The 17,344-nt window shown below is 41.8% G+C and overlaps 3 protein-coding genes across 9 annotated transcripts in view; 2 read left to right on the top strand and 1 right to left on the bottom strand.

Annotated features, from left to right (window-relative positions):
* Positions 1-17,344, bottom strand: part of LOC127373071 (uncharacterized) — a 395,753-nt gene that overhangs the window by 90,845 nt on the left and 287,564 nt on the right. The window lies entirely within an intron of this gene.
* The window catches only part of ryr2a (ryanodine receptor 2a (cardiac)), a 324,810-nt gene that overhangs the window by 73,766 nt on the left and 233,700 nt on the right, over positions 1-17,344 (top strand). For all 6 annotated transcript variants that reach the window (XM_051417108.1, XM_051417109.1, XM_051417107.1 and 3 more), the window contains 4 exons: positions 845-919; positions 15,155-15,233; positions 16,326-16,438; positions 17,100-17,199. In XM_051417108.1, the coding sequence (XP_051273068.1) occupies positions 845-919; positions 15,155-15,233; positions 16,326-16,438; positions 17,100-17,199 (367 nt within the window). The remainder of the gene's footprint in view (positions 1-844; positions 920-15,154; positions 15,234-16,325; positions 16,439-17,099; positions 17,200-17,344) is intronic.
* Positions 8,218-13,472, top strand: LOC127373053 (uncharacterized). Its single transcript, XM_051417123.1, has 6 exons — positions 8,218-10,114; positions 10,230-10,658; positions 10,750-11,562; positions 11,829-12,094; positions 12,179-12,566; positions 12,653-13,472. The coding sequence occupies exons 1-6, from the start codon at positions 8,246-8,248 to the stop codon at positions 12,917-12,919; spliced, it is 4,032 nt and encodes a 1,343-aa protein (XP_051273083.1). The 5' UTR covers positions 8,218-8,245; the 3' UTR covers positions 12,920-13,472.

Genomic DNA, 17,344 nt, shown 5'->3' with positions numbered 1-17,344 from the left:
TTATCCCAAGTACCACTCACAGCAACCTCCAACTTGAATGGTACTGCACAGTCTGGAGCCAACAGCACAGGAGAGGTCCAAAGAAGAGGTTTTACAGTCTGAAAAGCATGCTTGCACTTTCTTCACAAACCAAACTCTAAGAGGGGCTAAGGAGGTCTGTCAAGGGGGACCCAATGGAAGCAAAGTTAAAGCAAAACCCTGTGTAATAACCAGCTAAGCAGAGAAAACTATGCAGCTTCTTTTTAGTAATGGGAACAGGAAACTTAGCGATGGCAGTTAAAATTAAACTTGCATCAGATGTGTACAATGTACAAATCTTAGGTCACATGCAATCAAGGTCAGTTTAAACACATACCTGTACACGAAGCATGCAACAAAATCAAAAGGATTTCCACACTTTTTCATTACTATTGCAGGTTTGTTCCAGTACTCTCTAACAGTCTCTGACTCTAACAGTTTCTACCCCCAGGCCATCAGACTCTTAAACAGTACAGTTTTTCTAATTTCATTAGACAACCCTGGGTGATGGTAATTACACTATCAGGGACGGATGTTAATATTGATATTTCAACTTTTACACCGATTACCTTTATAAAACTACTATAATGAAGTGATGGAGCAATGACTTGCTTTTCTAAAATAGTACTTTTTTAGGCTTAAAGGTATCGTTTTTCTTTACAGTTTTGTAGAATGAAATAACATAGCTGGCATCTGCCTCTATCTTCCTGTCTACATCTTGTTTTGTTGACCTTTTTGTCTCTCTGTTTAGCCGTTTCTTACTGTTTTTCTCTTTCAGTGACTTTCTCTCTTTTCTCCCTCCCTCTTGTCAATGTCTCTCTCTCAGACTTCCCAGGGTGGCGGTCATCGCACCTTACTGTATGGACACGCTGTCCTACTGCGACACTCGTATAGTGGAATGGTCAGTGAACACACACACTAACACACACTTACCATAATAACAACTCGAACCGAAAACCATAGGCTTGCAATTATTATTAAAGGAACAACATGACAGTCAGATAAGGAGAGTGATATCATCTCACAAATCACACATTTCAACAACTGCAAAACTGAAGCCCCATTCAGACAGGAATTATATATAAATGTAAATATATATAATTAAATATATTTCTCCTCTGTAACTAACTAATTGTTATGCACAGCTTTTAATCAATTGCCATACTACAAGTGGTTTTGTAATGGACATCAACATTGTGAGAAAAGAGAATCATGAAAATTCAATTATATTTGATTTAAGATTATTGTTGATACTAGTAATATTAAATAATTAACTGAATTAAATGGTTCTGAATTCCTATTAAGCCTTTACAGTGGGGTGGTATTGTTAAATACATTCAATTCAATTCAATTTTATTTGTATAGCGCCAATTCATAACAGAAGTTATCTCAGGACACTTTTCAAATAGAGCAGGTCAAGACCGAACTCTTTAAAGCATTAAAACAAATACATGCAGTCTGCTATACATATGTGACATACATACACACTGAACAAAATTATAAACGCAACACTTTTGTTTTAGCCCCCATTCATCATGAGCTGAACTCAAAATCGGTGAGTATGCTGGCCATGCAAGAACTGGGATGTTTTCAGCTTCCAGGAATTGTGTACTGCTCCTTGCAACATGCTGCAACATGAGGTGATGGTCATGGATGAATGGCACAACAATGGGCCTCAGGATCTTGTCACGGTATCTCTGTGCATTCAAAATGCCATCAATAAAATGCACCTGTGTTCGTTGTCCATATCACACGCCTGTCCATACCATAACCCCACCGCCACCATGGGCCACTCGATACACAACATTGACATCAGCAAACCGCTCCCCACACGACTGCCATCTTCCCTGTGCAGTGAAAACCGGGATTCATCTGTGAAGAGAACACCTCTCCAAAGTGCCAGACACCATCGAATGTGAGCACTTGCCCACTCAAGTCGGTTACGACGACGACCTGCAGTCAGGTTGAGACCCTGATGAGGACAACGAGCATGCAGATGAGCTTCCCTGAGACGGCTCCTGACAGTTTGTGCAGAAATTCTTTGGTTATGCAAACCAATTGTTGCAGCAGCTGTCCAGGTGGCTGGTCTCAGACGTTTTTGGAGGTGAAGATGCTGGATGTGGACGTCCTGGGTTACACGTGGTCCTGGGTTACACGTGGTCTGCGGTTGTGAGGCCTGTTGGATGTACTGCCAAATTCTCTGAAACGCCTTTGGAGACAGCTTATGGTAGAGAAATGAACATTCAATTCACGGGCAACAGCTCTGGTGGACATTCCTGCTGTCAGCATGCCAATTGCACGCTCCCTCAAAACTTGCGACATCTGTGGCACTGTGCTGTGTGATGGAACTGCACATTTTCGAGTGGCCTTTTATTGTGGCCAGCATAAGTTACACCTGTGCAATACCCATGCTGTCTGATCAGCATCTTGATATGCCACACCTGTGAGGTGGATAGATTATCTTGGCAGAGGAGAAGTGTTCACTAACACAGATTTTGACAGATTTGTGAACAATATTTGAGAGAATAGGCTTTTTGTGTACATAGAGAAAGTCTTAAAAAAGGCATTGTGCACAATTTCAGGCCATCGCCACAAGGTGGCGCTCTTTAAAAAGTTTATATCTCCACATCGGCACGTGTGATTAGAACCAAACTTGGTACGATGATTGCCTATGGCTCCCTGAGGCTCGCTTAAAAATGTGTCAACAATCCGCCACCAGGTGGCGCTCTGGTGGCAGGGTAAATCACTGTGCAGACACCGTAATAGTTATGAATATGAAATTCACAGGGCACGTGTAGACCGGTGCCTGTAGCTCACATACCAAAAACTGCGCCCCCGACAGTATTTCAACAAAGCAGCCCCTGCGGCACATTTCACCGATATGTATGAAACTCGGTAGGCACGTGTAATGTGCCGAGACGTACAGAAAAGCCTCTTGGATCCATACCCTAAACCCCACGGGAAGTCGCCCATTTTGATTTTCATTTTCTGCAAACTTTTCGCCTTGTATTTGAAACAAACTCCTCCTAGGGAATTTATCGGATCTACTTCAAAATTGGTCAGTACAGTCAAAAAACATTGCTGATTAAAAGTTGTGCTATTTATGACTGCACGTAGGGCAGACGTAAGGGCGGCTGTGGCTCAGAGGCAGAGCGGGTCGTTCCTTAATCGGAAGGTTGTGGGTTCGATCCCCGGCATGTCGAAGTATCCTTGAGCAAGATACTGAACCCCAAATTGCTCCCGATGCCGTATGTATGAATGTATGAATGTTAGTTTCTGTTCGATGGGCTTTGCCATCACTGAGTGAATGTGTGTGAAAGGGTGAATGTGGCACGTAGTGTAAAAGCGCTATACAAGTACAGGTCCATTTACCATTACCATTTACGTAAAACAGCGCGCCCGTGAAGACGTGTCGAATTCCGCCGCTTGGCCATAAAACAGGTAGAACTCATAACTTAACTGTACAATGTCCACTAAACTTCACATATTCTGTAACAGTCCCACCCTGAACACGTCCTCACAACTTCAGTGTACATCTCAATTTGCGTGAGTTGCGTGGAGTGCGAGGTCCCGTCCAACGTCCAACGCTGCTTGCAGCTTTAATTAGGGACCGAGGAAGTGACTGCTGGGAGGCCCTAGTGCTGGGCTATTCAATTGGCGGCCCCTGAGGGATTTTGTAGCGGCCCTTGGAGTGAAGTGAAGTTATTACATATGGGTAGTCTCATTCAGCGCATGACTATGGTTAATTGTGCATTCTTTCGTGCAGTAGGAGGCGGTATGCACCCCTTTAAGCCATTTTGGCAAAACAGGTAGAATATCTACCTGTTTCGGCCAGACATATTTTGGGGGACCACACATGACCAATTAAAGTCACCCATTCGCGCTCTAGTGTTGCGCTCTAGCTGCTCTGACTTTCTTTCAAGCCAAGCAAGAAGTTTGGCTAACAAGAAAAAAAGAAAAGCTGACTCAGAGAACAGGCAGTTCAACAATGAATGGACAGAGAAATACGCGTTTATTGCCGTTGATGCGAATCCTGTGTGCTTAATCTGCGAGTGCCTCGCCGTGTGCGAAGAGTATAATTTGAGAAGGGCATTTCAAGACAACGCATGCTAACTTTTATGCTACTTTCCCACGGGGCTCTGCTGCTCGGAGGCAGAAGATAACAGGGCTTACATCTTGTTATGAGCAAAGACGTCGCATTTTGTTTCGGGCCTGTACAGATCAAAAGAGAGCAACTGCGGCATCGTTACAAGTGGCATAGATATTGGGGAAAAAGAAAAAGCCGTTTACAGACTCAGAGACAGTCAAGGAGTGTATGCTGGCATCCATTGAGGAGGTGGTAACAGATGAGAACCCGAAAAAACATTATCGATGCGATCAAGCAAATTCCAATTTCTGACACGTCAAATATGAGGAGAGTCGAGTCCCTTGCATTGGACGTTTTCTAGACGCTTTTGGACAAGCTGAGGAAGGCCGAGGTGATGTCTTTGGCTGTGGATGATTCGACTGATAACAGTGACGTTGCACAGCTGTGCCTCTATGTGCGATTTTTTGATGGAATGTTTTCGTGAGGATCTGCTTGGACTAATTCCCATGGAGGGGCACACTACCGGTGAGATTCTCTTCACCAAAATTGCTTCATTCTTTGAAGAGAACAACTTGGATTTGGCGCGCGTCAACATGTTGGTGACGGGTGGTGTGCCCTCGATGGCGGGCAGGGATCAGGGGCTCGTCAAGGAGGATGGCAGCTGCGGCTCCGCAGGTGAGATCTCTGCATTGCCTCATCCACCAAAGCCTCCTGTGTGCCAAGCTCAGTGGTGAGTTAAAAGAGACCATGGACTCTGTCATGGCAATTATAAACTTCATCCATTGTACCTCCAGTTTACAGCACCGCCTTTTCCGCAAGCTGTAGGCTGATATGTCTGCTGAATATAAAGATTTGCTCATTCACAATGACATTAGATGGCTTAGCAAAGGAAACACTTTGAAACTTTTTTGTGAACTAAGAGGAGATTCTGGTGTTTCTCCGGTCTTCAAAATTGAAAAAAGCTGGCAAGTTTCTGTCTCTGATGGAAAATGATGAGTTTAATGCCGCTGTTTGCTTTTTGAGCGACGTTTTCCATCATTTGAACCAACTCAACATGGATTTGCAGGGCAGAGATAAAACAGTCGCAGAACTTGTGGAGAAACTTAATGCTTTTCAAAGAAAGCTCTCACTCTTCTCTGCTGATCTTTGTCCTGGCAAGATGCTCCATTTCCCCACATTGAGGAAATCTGGCCTGCAAATTACGGAGGTGATGTCAGTCAACTCACAATCGCATATCCCTCTGAACAGCATCTGCTCGTGCATTGCCCTGACAACATATACACCTGACTTCACTGCTCTTGCCAAGTCAAAAAAATGCCATTTCTCTTATTAGATGGCAGATGTTGGCAAACTACATGCGAGGTAACAAGCGCGTAAGTCAAGCAAGAAATGAGGATTGATTTTTGAACAGTATGATACAATTAACATGTTATTCACCCCATATTATGCACTTAATGTTTTTCTTGATGTGGTATTATTGTTGAATGCAGTTTGAAATGTTTTGCCTTGATAAAGTGCCATGCACTGTTATGATGTTTAATTCTATTCTGTACCATACCATGCACTTTGGTTTTATTTTTGTTGGTGCACTTGGAATTGAAGTTGTTTGTTAGTTAAATTAATGAAATTCTAAAGAACTGATATGTTATGATAAAAGTGAGTACAGTAGTAGTCCATGTGTGGATTTATGGGGCAGTCTATTTTATTTTTTTAGAAGGAAAAAAGTGTGAGTTGTATTCAGTTACCATTTAGCTGTATTTCTGTTTTTAGCCAGTGGAGAAGGGGGACAGTTTGATGTTTCTGAGAATTATTTCCCTCTTTACTTGTAACACTGAAATGTATCTCCTCATTATCAGTTGAGGAGAACGAGGTGTAAAGTTGGTACAGTTATGTGCAATTAAGTGGATGTTTTCTGTTAGTTAATTGCATTTCTCTAATTGTCTGTGTCTCTGATTTTTCAACATTGTATTGTCATTTGAATGTAACAATGCTTTGGGCTATGTGTCTTAGTGCATCACAATGTGCATATGTTGTTCTGCATTTACAAAATAGAATATATTGACTCCTTCAGTATGTTGTAATTTCTTTGTTACCATAATTACTCATATTCTCCAGCCCCTTATTTCATGAACTGGCCCCAATTCCAAATTAATTGAATAGCCCTGTGTATCTCTAGGAATTATTATTAGGGATCGAGCTAGCAATCGCTGGGAGGCCCTATTGTATCTCTAGGAATTATTATAATAATTATTATTACTACTATTATTTGCTCCGGGTTTGACTGCACATTTGGAAGTCGCAGCATGCTTGAAGCTCATGGAAATGTGCACAAAATTCAATCGTTCGATAATTCGACGTATGCAATTGCCCCCGTGCGCGGGCTCCGCCTTTAATAGTAGGGAGGTTAAGCCCAAAAAATAGGCCTTTGACTTCAAGTCATGATGCAAAGGTCGCCTTTGGTATGGAAGTACCTTAGGGTCATACAAATAAATTTATCCTAAGACACAAGTGAGATCACACTTTGTATCAGAAATAAACAAGTTTTTTCAAAAATGGCCGCCAATGCGCCGAAAATACTCTAGAGCCCATATCTTTGCTTCTGTTATCGCTATAATGACAAATTTGGTGTCAAAGTGTACATTTTTGGGATCAAGGAATCCAATAAAATTGGTTTCAAGTTTAAAAAACCAACAATTTTCCCCATACCATGACAATTGGGGGTAAATATGCACATTTCACATACAAATTGTGTCATCAGAGTGACTTTACTTATCTATTCCTTCAAAAACTTTAATTTTGTATTTAAGCAGTACAGCTACTTCTGTACATTACATTTGTCCTAAGTAACATGAGATTACGACCAGTCAGGAGTAGCCTATAGCAAATCAGTTCCTGCAACAACACATCCCATCTGCACCAGGGGCTGTGACAGCTGTGACAGCTGTTGAAGGACAGAGGTGACAGGTTAACACTTTGAGGTTCGTATGACTTTCTCATTAAACAGAAAAATGTTTTTAATGTTAGATAACTAATAACTAGCTAGCTAGTTATTAGTAAGCTTCATTATAACTAGGTCGCTAGTAACTAGTTAGCTTAATCATAACTAGCTAGCTAGTAACTAGTAAGCTTCATTATAACTAGGTCACTAGTAACTAGTTAGCTTAATCATAACTAGCTAGCTAGTAACTAGTAAGCTTCATTATAATTAGGTCGCTAGTAACTAGTTAGCTTTATCATAACTAGCTAGCTAGTAACTAGTAAGCTTCATTATAACTAGGTCGCTAGTAACTAGTTAGCTTAATCATAACTAGCTAGCTAGTAACTAGTAAGCTTCATTATAACTAGGTCGCTAGTAACTAGTTAGCTTTATCATAACTAGCTAGTTAGTAACTAGTGAGCTTCATTATAACTAGCTAGTGCCTAGTTAGCCTCATTTTTATTGTAGCAAGCACATAGCCTACATGTTGCTAGCTAGTTAGTTAGCTTCATTATTTGATAGATTTTTACTTTTGCGAATGCTTGTTAATGCTCATATTATCTATCTCATGACGTTAAAGCAACTTCATTTCTTTTTTCAGATTAGCCATAATGGAATGCCGTGACTGGAGTTTATGCTTCCTATGTCAGTCCGCCCTACAGATTGAAAAAACATTAGATCCCTCTTCATCATTCAAACTGAGAAACAATCCTGAAAGATTGCAATCATGTTACAAAGAAGCTGTAGATAACATCCAAGAGCTGAAGGCATTAGGGGATCTGCCTGAGTTTATAGTGGACATTAGTGGTGGTAGTCAGGATGTAGTTCAGCTGATGATTCAAAATCCTATGGTGTGGCACAAAAGCTGCAGAAATGCCATTGATAAACAAAAAGTTGAGAGAGCAAGAAAAAGAAAAAAGCATGAAGAGTCTGTGAGCCCAGTAAAAACACGGCGCATGAGTGACAAGTCCACCACACTCCCTTTACCCAGATCCTCAACATCATCATGTGAACCATTCGATACACCGTGTCTCTTCTGTGGTGAAGTGGGCCAAAAAAAGGAACTGAGGAGGGCTGCCACCCTTGGCTTGGATAGAAAAGTAAAAGAATGTGCTCAGGTGGTGGGTGACAGGCATCTATTGGCTGAACTAGCTGCTGGTGACATGGTTGCTATTAATGCTGTTTATCATCGTGCATGCCTGACTAGGCTCTATAGAAAAGCAGAAACTGTTGGATGTGACTCAACTGAAAGTAATGCAACTCAGGTCATCAGAGCACATGTCCTCAATGAGTTGCTTGAATACATCGAGGACTATCGTTGCTCAGGGGAATCACTGGCAATGTCTGACTTGACAGCCCTCTATGACGAGCGCATTGCTGATCTTGGATTCCCAAACATCAAATGCAACACCACACGCCTTCGGGAGGATATTGAACGCCTGATTCCTGACATCAGATCAGTACAAATAAATCGTGTCTGGTCCCTTGTATTTGATGATGACCTGAGCAAAGCTGTTGCTGACATGAAAAACAACACTTCTACCGATGTCTCCATCATCTTCAAAGCAGCCAAAATCCTCCGGCAAGAGTATCTCCCCATGAAGCATGCTTTTACAGGTACCTTCTCAACTTCCTGTGAAGCTGATTCTATCCCTCCCATGCTGAGATCGTTCTTACACATGCTTCTTGATGGATCAGGTATTGATCAGCCACCTCCTGGACCTGAGAAGTCCCAGGCTGCAACATCCATTGGGCAGCAAATAATTTTCAACTCTGTAAGATGCAGATCCAAGAAACATGGCAGTGTTCCTCGTCACATAAGAGAGAGGGAAACACCAGCTTCGCTATATCTGGCAATGAAACTACACCAGCAAAGTGGTAGTAGATATCTGGTGGAGGCCATGCATAAAAGAGGAATGTGTATGTCATATGACCGCTTGAAAACATTTAGCATAGATATAGCGAATTCAGTGATCAGTCACTGGGAGCAGATTGGTGTCGTGGTCCCACCTCAGGCAGTCAAGGGTGTCTTCACCATTGGTGGTTTTGATAACATTGACCACAACCCATCATCGACAATAGCAACATCAGCCCTCCATGGAACATGCATCAGCATTCAACAGCACTTCTCTTCAGACAGCCAACAGACTGAGAATCTGACTGACATCCTAGATCCAGCTGAAATGGGGAAGAAGCATGTGAAATCCTTGCCACCTCACTACACAACCATGGATCTGGAGGTATCACTGCCAACTGATGAGGTCTTGTATGTTCCTGCCCTGAATACCAACAGCCATCCTCATCCAGCCTCCCGTCCTCTCATCAATGTAATTGAAGAAGGCTACCAGTGGTTAGAGAGAGTCAGAAACATTCTCGTGAAAGAGAACCTTGAAGCCGGGGAATGGATCTCATGGGCTGCATATTATGCCAGCATCACAGAGGCTACTTCACCTCCCCCATCCAAATCATACATGTTGCCACTGTTCACAGAGCCCTCTACCAGCCCCACTATGGCTTGGCATGCAATGAAAGTCCTCAGACAAACAATCAGCTACCTCAATCCAGGTCAGACACCAGTCATGGTAGCTGATCAACCACTCTTCACACTGGCCAAGAAACTTCAGTGGAAGTTTCCTCAGACCGAGCTTGGCGAGGATTCCTTCCTGGTAACACTGGGCCCAATGCATACCGAAAAGATGCTGTGGAGCGTGTCTGGTGACTGGCTGGATGGCAGCGGGTGGACCACAGCTCTTATCAATAGTGGCATCTCGACTAGTGGCAAAGCTCAGGCCTTCATTAGTGTTCACCACATATGCAGAACCCGATACATGCATCAGGTGTCTGTAGCTGCTCTCTATGTGCTTATGAAGAAGGCTTATGATAAGTACATGAAGAAGGCAAAAAATGACAATGATGAGCCGAGCGATCTCATCACTCAGCCTTTTGATGAATGGCTCAAGACGCTTTGTGCCTCACAGCCCCAAGCAGATTTCTGGTTCAAGTCCATGGAGCTGGATCTTCTCATTCTTCAGGTAAGATATGTTCGAATTGTGTGTTTCATTCAGTCCTTTATCCAATTCATATTCTTAAGTCAAGATTAAAGCTCCTTTACCTAGTATTTCATATAAATATTATTTGTTTTTTCAGTTTGTCAAGTCCTGTCGCTCAGCAGACTTCTCCCTCTACATGGAGACACTTGACTCTCTGATGCCATGGGTATTTGCACTGGATCATACGAACTATGCCCGGAACCTACCCATCCATCTCCGTGATATGGCTACATTAGAAGAACGACATCCTGCTCTGTTTGTGGAGTTCCAGAGTGGTCACTTCATGGGGCAGAAGTCGAGACGAGCGTTCTCCAAGATCCCCCATGACCAGATGCATGAGCAACTAATTGATTGGCTCAAGAATCATGGTGGTGTCATAGAGAACCTGGACGACCCAGACACAGTTCGCCGAGAGCAGGTTGTTCGCCCTGAGCTGGCACGCCTAGTCCGAGAATTCGAGGGATCAAAGGAATCAGATGAACGGAGGCACCATGAACAATACCCAAAATTTCAAGATGACTATAAGGTACGTTTCTGTTGTTTTCGAAATTGAGAGATAACTATGCATTTCAGTAGTATGAATGATTTGTAATTTGTTTTTATCATTTTATTTTCAGACTGATGTACTGGCACTGGTGGATGCCTTTGAGGATCTGGGAAATCCCTTCATGGAGGATAGTGGGGATCTGCTGGACTTAGATGAATCAATCGTCATGCCCCCAGATGTGGTAGACAGTGTAAGGGAAGCGAAGAACATTGGAATGAAAAGATACACAGTATTTGTTGACAAGCGAGTGAGGTCACAGGAGGAGGCATTCACAGCTCCAATACCACTCACCAGGCTGAAGTTGTTCAAGGCTCCAATTTCCCAACGATGCAACAAATCAGAGGTGGCTGTGGTCAAGGACCAACAAGCAAAAATGACCCAACTTTTGCTGGCTGTTCATTCTGGTCGCAAAATTGATGAGGGAGTGTTCTCACATGAAAGTTCTCCCCATCCACCTTCACTCACTCGGAAGGGAAAAATGCATCACGGAAACAAGAGTGAGATTCTAGATTGCATTGTCCCCAGAAATTTAGACAACCACAGACCTGTGACAACTGCAGCTGTGCTGGATGGTGCTGTCCTTGTTCAGATGCTTCGTCCTGGAAGTGCTGTGACCATTGGACAATATTTCACAGATGTGTTTGCACCATACATCCATTCCTGGTTTGAAAGAAATGACCGCGTTGACATTGTCTGGGATGTGTACTCTAAGACAAGTTTGAAGTCCGGAACTCGGGAGCAAAGAGGCACTGGTGCAAGAAGGAGGGTTACTCTCTCAACCAAAGTTCCTGGCAACTGGGCTTCCTTCCTACGAGTGGATCTGAACAAGCAGGAGTTGTTCATGGAGCTAGCCAAAAGCTTGAAGCTCATGACACTTCCACAGGTATTCAAAAAATTCAAATTCAAATTCAAAATGACTTTATTTATCCCAGAGGGGAAATTCAACTAGTCTGTTAGCTCTTCTGTAAATTATTGAAGAATTAGACAGCCTGATGGCTGTAGGAGCGAAGGATCTTAGAGGAGCCATCCACTGCTGTTTTTATGGTCCATTTATTTCTTAAACTGTTCTGTTACATGCTGTAGTCAATACAACTGACTTCACTGGCATATCCTCAGTGACATTCAGATATCCTATCTTTCTTGTTCCAGGGCAAGGAGCTCTTCACCACTATGCTTGAGGACTGTGTAAGTTCACCAGCTGGCATTGACACTGATGCACTGGCCCCTTGCACACATGAGGAAGCCGATACACGGATTTTCCTGCATGTGGCTGCCGCTACTGTTGCTGGACATCGTCGAGTGATTGTCCGCAGCAGTGATAGTGATGTTGTTGTACTGGCCATTGCCACCTTTGTCGACCTTGGACAGAAGATCGACAAACTCTGGATTGCCTTTGGTGTACGGCGCCACTTCAGGTATAGAACATTTCACTAAGATGTATTTATTCTATTAGCTCTTATTTCAGTAGACCAATCAATAACTATTTTTCCCCTTTCCAGGTACATTCCAGCACATGCCATTGCTCACAGTCTTGGACCATCCAAGGCAATGGCACTGCCAGCATTTCATGCCCTAACGGGGTGTGACACTACCTCTGCATTCTTTGGCAAAGGCAAGAAAACAGCCTGGTCTGTGTGGCAGTCCCTGCCTGAGCTCACCTTACCACTTCAGCTGCTCTCTGGCCCAACCCCCACCACTGAGATGATCAGAACCCACACACCCACCCTCCAGAGATTTGTCCTGATGCTCTATGGTGTATCTGAGGACAACATCACAACTGTGGATGCTGCGCGACTCTCCCTCTTCTTCCACAAAGGAAAAGACTTTGACCACATGCCACCAAGCAGTGATGCACTCCATCAGCACCTCCTTCGAGTAGCTTATCAGGTAAGACAACTTTGCATAGGGGCATAATATAAACATGGCTAAGAATAATGAAGGGCCTTTGTATCACTAATCATGTTTCTCTCTAGAGTGGACATGTATGGGGCAATACACTTGTCAAAGACCATGCAACAGTATCGCCGTCTCTATGGGGATGGCAGCAGGATTCCCCAGACTCTCCACCAACTCCTGTCTACACTACAACTGCCACTATTTCAAAGGACTTGCCAGAACTTGTCATTTGCAAGTGTAAGACTGACTGTAAGGCACCTTGCAAATGCTGCATGCAGAGGCTGCCTTGCATGTCTCTCTGTGGATGTCGTGGCTCATGTTCCCACAGTGGTGCAGACATCTAAATAGAAAATCATCTTAGTGATGTATTTACACTAAACTATTAGTCTTCATCACTAGAACATTGTAGGTATGGCATTGCCTACTTCTAAACTGTGAACATAGTTATGAACTTGTTGTCTCACTAATCAGTTCCTTTGCATCAATAATACACATATTCAACACTAAGTTGTTATTTATTAAATTATTATTAAGTTGTGAATGGACTGTGTGTTTGGCATGCGTTTTTTAATAAAAAATTGCATACTTTACCTCCAATTGTCATGGTAAGGACAAAATTATTGTTTTTTAGTCTTGGAACCTATTTTATTGGCCTCCTTGACCCCAAATATGTACACGTTGATACCAAATTTGTCATTATAGCTATAACAGAAGCAAAGATATGGGCCTCTCAAGTATGGTCGGCGGCCATTTTTAAAAAATGTGCATATATAAGATACAAAATGTGATCTCACTTGTGTCTTAGGATAAATTTATTTCTATGGCCCTAAGGTACTTCCATACCAAAGGGGACATTTGCATCATGACTTGAAGTCAAAAGTCACTTAACCTCCCTACTATAAGCAGCGATGAACAGAATATTGTCATGTAGACGTGTTCAGGGCGGGACTTTTATCAAACATGTGAAGTTTCATTGAGATTGGACCATGTACACTGATGTTATGAGGACGTGTTCAGGGTGGGACTGTTACAGAATATGTGAAGTTTAATGGAGATTGGACATTGTACACTGTACACTGAAGTTATTTCCCAAAACAGTAACATGTATAGCTGTTAAATAAATGAACTGATGACTTAAGAACAAAATAATGTTCATGTTATGAGGTCTAAATTTCTCACATGTAACATTTATAACTAATCAAAATTTTTAACTATAAATATATCTTTTCAAAAATCAAATCACTTTCAGGGCAATTTGAAAATATCGTGGTATACAAATTATTAAACGCTCATATAACATAATATTAGGCTGCGAATTAACCATTCAACAAATGTCATTATACCTGAGACATACTGTCAAACATATTAAGCTACGGACACAGCTGGAGCGAGAAGTCACTGAGGCCGTTCCCATGTTCTCATTCATTAGTGTGGATGCTCACATTGTTATTGTTTGTGAGGGAAGGACTAATGCTAGCTCGTTTAGGGTTATACAGCAAACAAGATGTGGTGTCGGTCAGGACACAGGAATGAGGACAGGATATGTCTTCTTTGCCGGCAGCTCTGATGACTGCGGTGATTTATTGAACACAGTGTTGTCACAGTTCTGGAAATAATAATAATAATAATAATAATAATAATAATAAAAAATCACATTATACACCTTCATCTCCATAATAAAAAATGTGTTTATATAAGCAGACAGATATATACAACTCTCCTGTACAAGTGCAACAAGAATAATAATGACATAAATAACCCAACAGAAATACATATTAACCATAATAATAGGTTAACTGGTTCAATAGCTCCATCAACTGGCTAAACCGGGTATTAAATAAACGATGGCACATGGCGCACATGTCGGCCCCCTGCTGAGCAATTAACCATCTGAACTACGTCAAGTTACCGACTGCTAGCTCACTGGACCCTCAAACCACTCTAACATCAGCATTCACATTATATTCATAAACAATGTTAAACAACGGACATCCGTTACCTATCGGCAGAAAAAGCACACATGAGAGTTAACGAGGTGCGTCGTTATTAACACAATATAGAAACGATACTTACTCCGTGCATCCACTTAACACTCGGAGTAGCACAATAAAAACACAGTCCAAACAAAAACAACCCTAGTTAAAGGCGAAAACACACTAAAAGTCCCCACAGGTGTGTCCAGGTGTTAAAGGCAGAAAAAGGAAAAAGAGTCCGGCGACTCGGCTGTAGGTTGTGCGGCTCACTGCTCCACGGGTGATTACGTCACTTCTCCTAAACGCACCTTCAAAATAAAAGCCTTTTGTACAGTTATAGTGATTGTTCTTGGTGTGACGGCCCTTTACAGGATACACTGCTTTTTCTGTGCAAGAACTTTAACAGAGATACCAGACCTAAATTATGGTAGAACCAATAATTAAGCAAAAAAAGAGTATATAACCATTGCTGTAGTTATTACTGGGATGGGGGTAGAATATACACACATATGCAGGACCAGGACATGTAATATTAACATTGCCTGTCCTCCGACAAATAAATATCATTAATCTCACTAACTGAATTAACTGTTTTTCTCTGTTTAGTACCTGTGCTGTCTGTCCACCTCCCGCTCATCCACAGACAAACTGGCTTTTGATGTTGGACTGCAAGAAGATACCACAGGTAGGAGTCAAAGACATTTCTGGCTTTCTATTATCATATAGTTTGAATTACATTGATATAAAAAAACATAACTAACTCTTATTATTATTATTATTTATTTATTTTTATTTTTTTTTTTTGTTCCTTACTTCTGCTGTGTAGCCAAACTTCATTCAAACCTAGATAACTTTGTTTTAAAACTGCACTAAGCATTTTATATAAAGAATATGTGTAATATTTCTGTGACAAATACAGTTCAGCAGTTGCAGCTGAAGCGATATTTTTCTCAGGAGTTGGTTGAGAGCAAAGGTCAGAGGAGAAGGGATATTATTAAAGTCAAAAATTGAATCCAAAACCCTAGACTGTATATTTAGTTCACCGCTTTTTCTTCCTTGGACCACTTTTGATGACTGACCACTGCAGACCGGGAACACCCAACAAGAGCTGCTGCTGTTTTAAGGATTCTCTGACCCAGTCGTCTAGCCATCACAATTTGGCCCTTTTCAAAGACTCAGAAAACTAGAGGATTTTGATAGTCTCTTAAAACCTGCAGTGAGCCTCTCACAATCTGTGCTTCAATGTTTACCAAATGTGCCAGCATTTTTCTCCACAAGATTGTGGGCGGAGGAGAGGTGGTTAATAGACTAACATTGAGTTAACCACGAAGATAACCTGCTCGGAGCCGTTTAGATATATATCCACTTTTTGTAATACAAGTTAACCTGGAAGTTACACTTGACGTCACAGAGTTACTACTGAAGTAACCTGGATAAGCCAGGTACCTTGCTTTGTAGTACAGCTCTCTGCTGCTTCTTCATAGTGGTTTTCACTTTAGAACAAAGTCAGAACAATAAACCACACAAAGTATACTGTCTGCCCTGTTCTTGTTCTTGACCTGTTTCTGTAAAGATGATGCAAATTACAGTGCAAGCATGACAGCTGCAAGACAAATCTAGGCTACCAAAGTGGTACACAGGCTTAGGTTATACAGTAGATAGTATTACAGGTTGCTTTGTGAGTCTGTGAGTCATGGACAGGTTTCTTATATATATTCTAAGCTATTGTTTGTTTTTTATGTGTGTTTTTTTCCTTTCTCTGTGTGTGTGTGTGTAGGCGAGGCGTGCTGGTGGACCATCCATCCAGCATCAAAGCAACGGTCAGAGGGAGAGAAGGTTAGGGTTGGGGATGATCTCATCCTGGTCAGCGTCTCCTCTGAAAGATATCTGGTCAGTAGCGTCTGTGTGGATTTGAAGACATTGGCTCTGTAGGAGGAGTCGGGGTAGATTTTTTTGATAAACAACCTTTATTTTGATGCTTTTTATGTGCTCTGGTACCTAAAATACCAAAGTGTATAAATTCATAGTACATGTCTCAATCATTGCAAAAATTGAAATTGACCTGATGCATAAGTTTGATAAGAACCAAATATTGAGTCAGAGTCACTGTGTTTGTGACTTAAGTGTGACTGGAGTTCAAGTTGCAAACTCGAGTTCCCAGTTGTGTAATCGGCAACCTGGACTTATTAGTTATTAGTTCTCTAAACCCTGGATCTACAAATCTGTAGACCAACATATGCCTGCTTGTGCCTGTTTGCATATACAAGACTGTTTAACTGAGTAATTTTACAACACTGCCCGTCTATTCTTTATACCAATCGCCTCCCTTTCTTATTCCTGACCGTACATCTTTTGATCGCTCCCTGTATCGAATGCAAAATCAAAGATCACTGTAAGCACTGCAGACCTTGTACTGACCAATTGCATGATTTGAAGCATTGGGTGCACTCTATGCTTTTATATTCACATTCAGGAAAATCTTAGTGTTTGTGTGTATTTCAGTCTGGTGTGTCAGTTTTTATTTTTGGATCTTATGTCTCTCTTCCTGCAGCATCTGTCCTATGGTAATGGAAGTCTCCATGTAGATGCAGCCTTCCAGCAGACACTGTGGAGTGTGGCTCCAATCTGTTCTGGCAGTGAAGTAGCACAAGGTAAACCTGTCTGTCTGTTTCAATATTTTGAATAATAATTATATATAAATATAATTATTAGTTCATGTTTAAAGGTGTCCTTTGACCCTACAACATTCTTTTGTTGTTGCTTCTTGTTTTTGCACAAATTTACACAATGGTTGAT

Source organism: Dicentrarchus labrax, unplaced genomic scaffold, assembly GCF_905237075.1.
Source record: "Dicentrarchus labrax unplaced genomic scaffold, dlabrax2021, whole genome shotgun sequence".
Classification (NCBI taxonomy): Eukaryota; Metazoa; Chordata; class Actinopteri; family Moronidae; genus Dicentrarchus; species Dicentrarchus labrax.
This window is presented reverse-complemented; position numbering and strand designations above follow the sequence as displayed.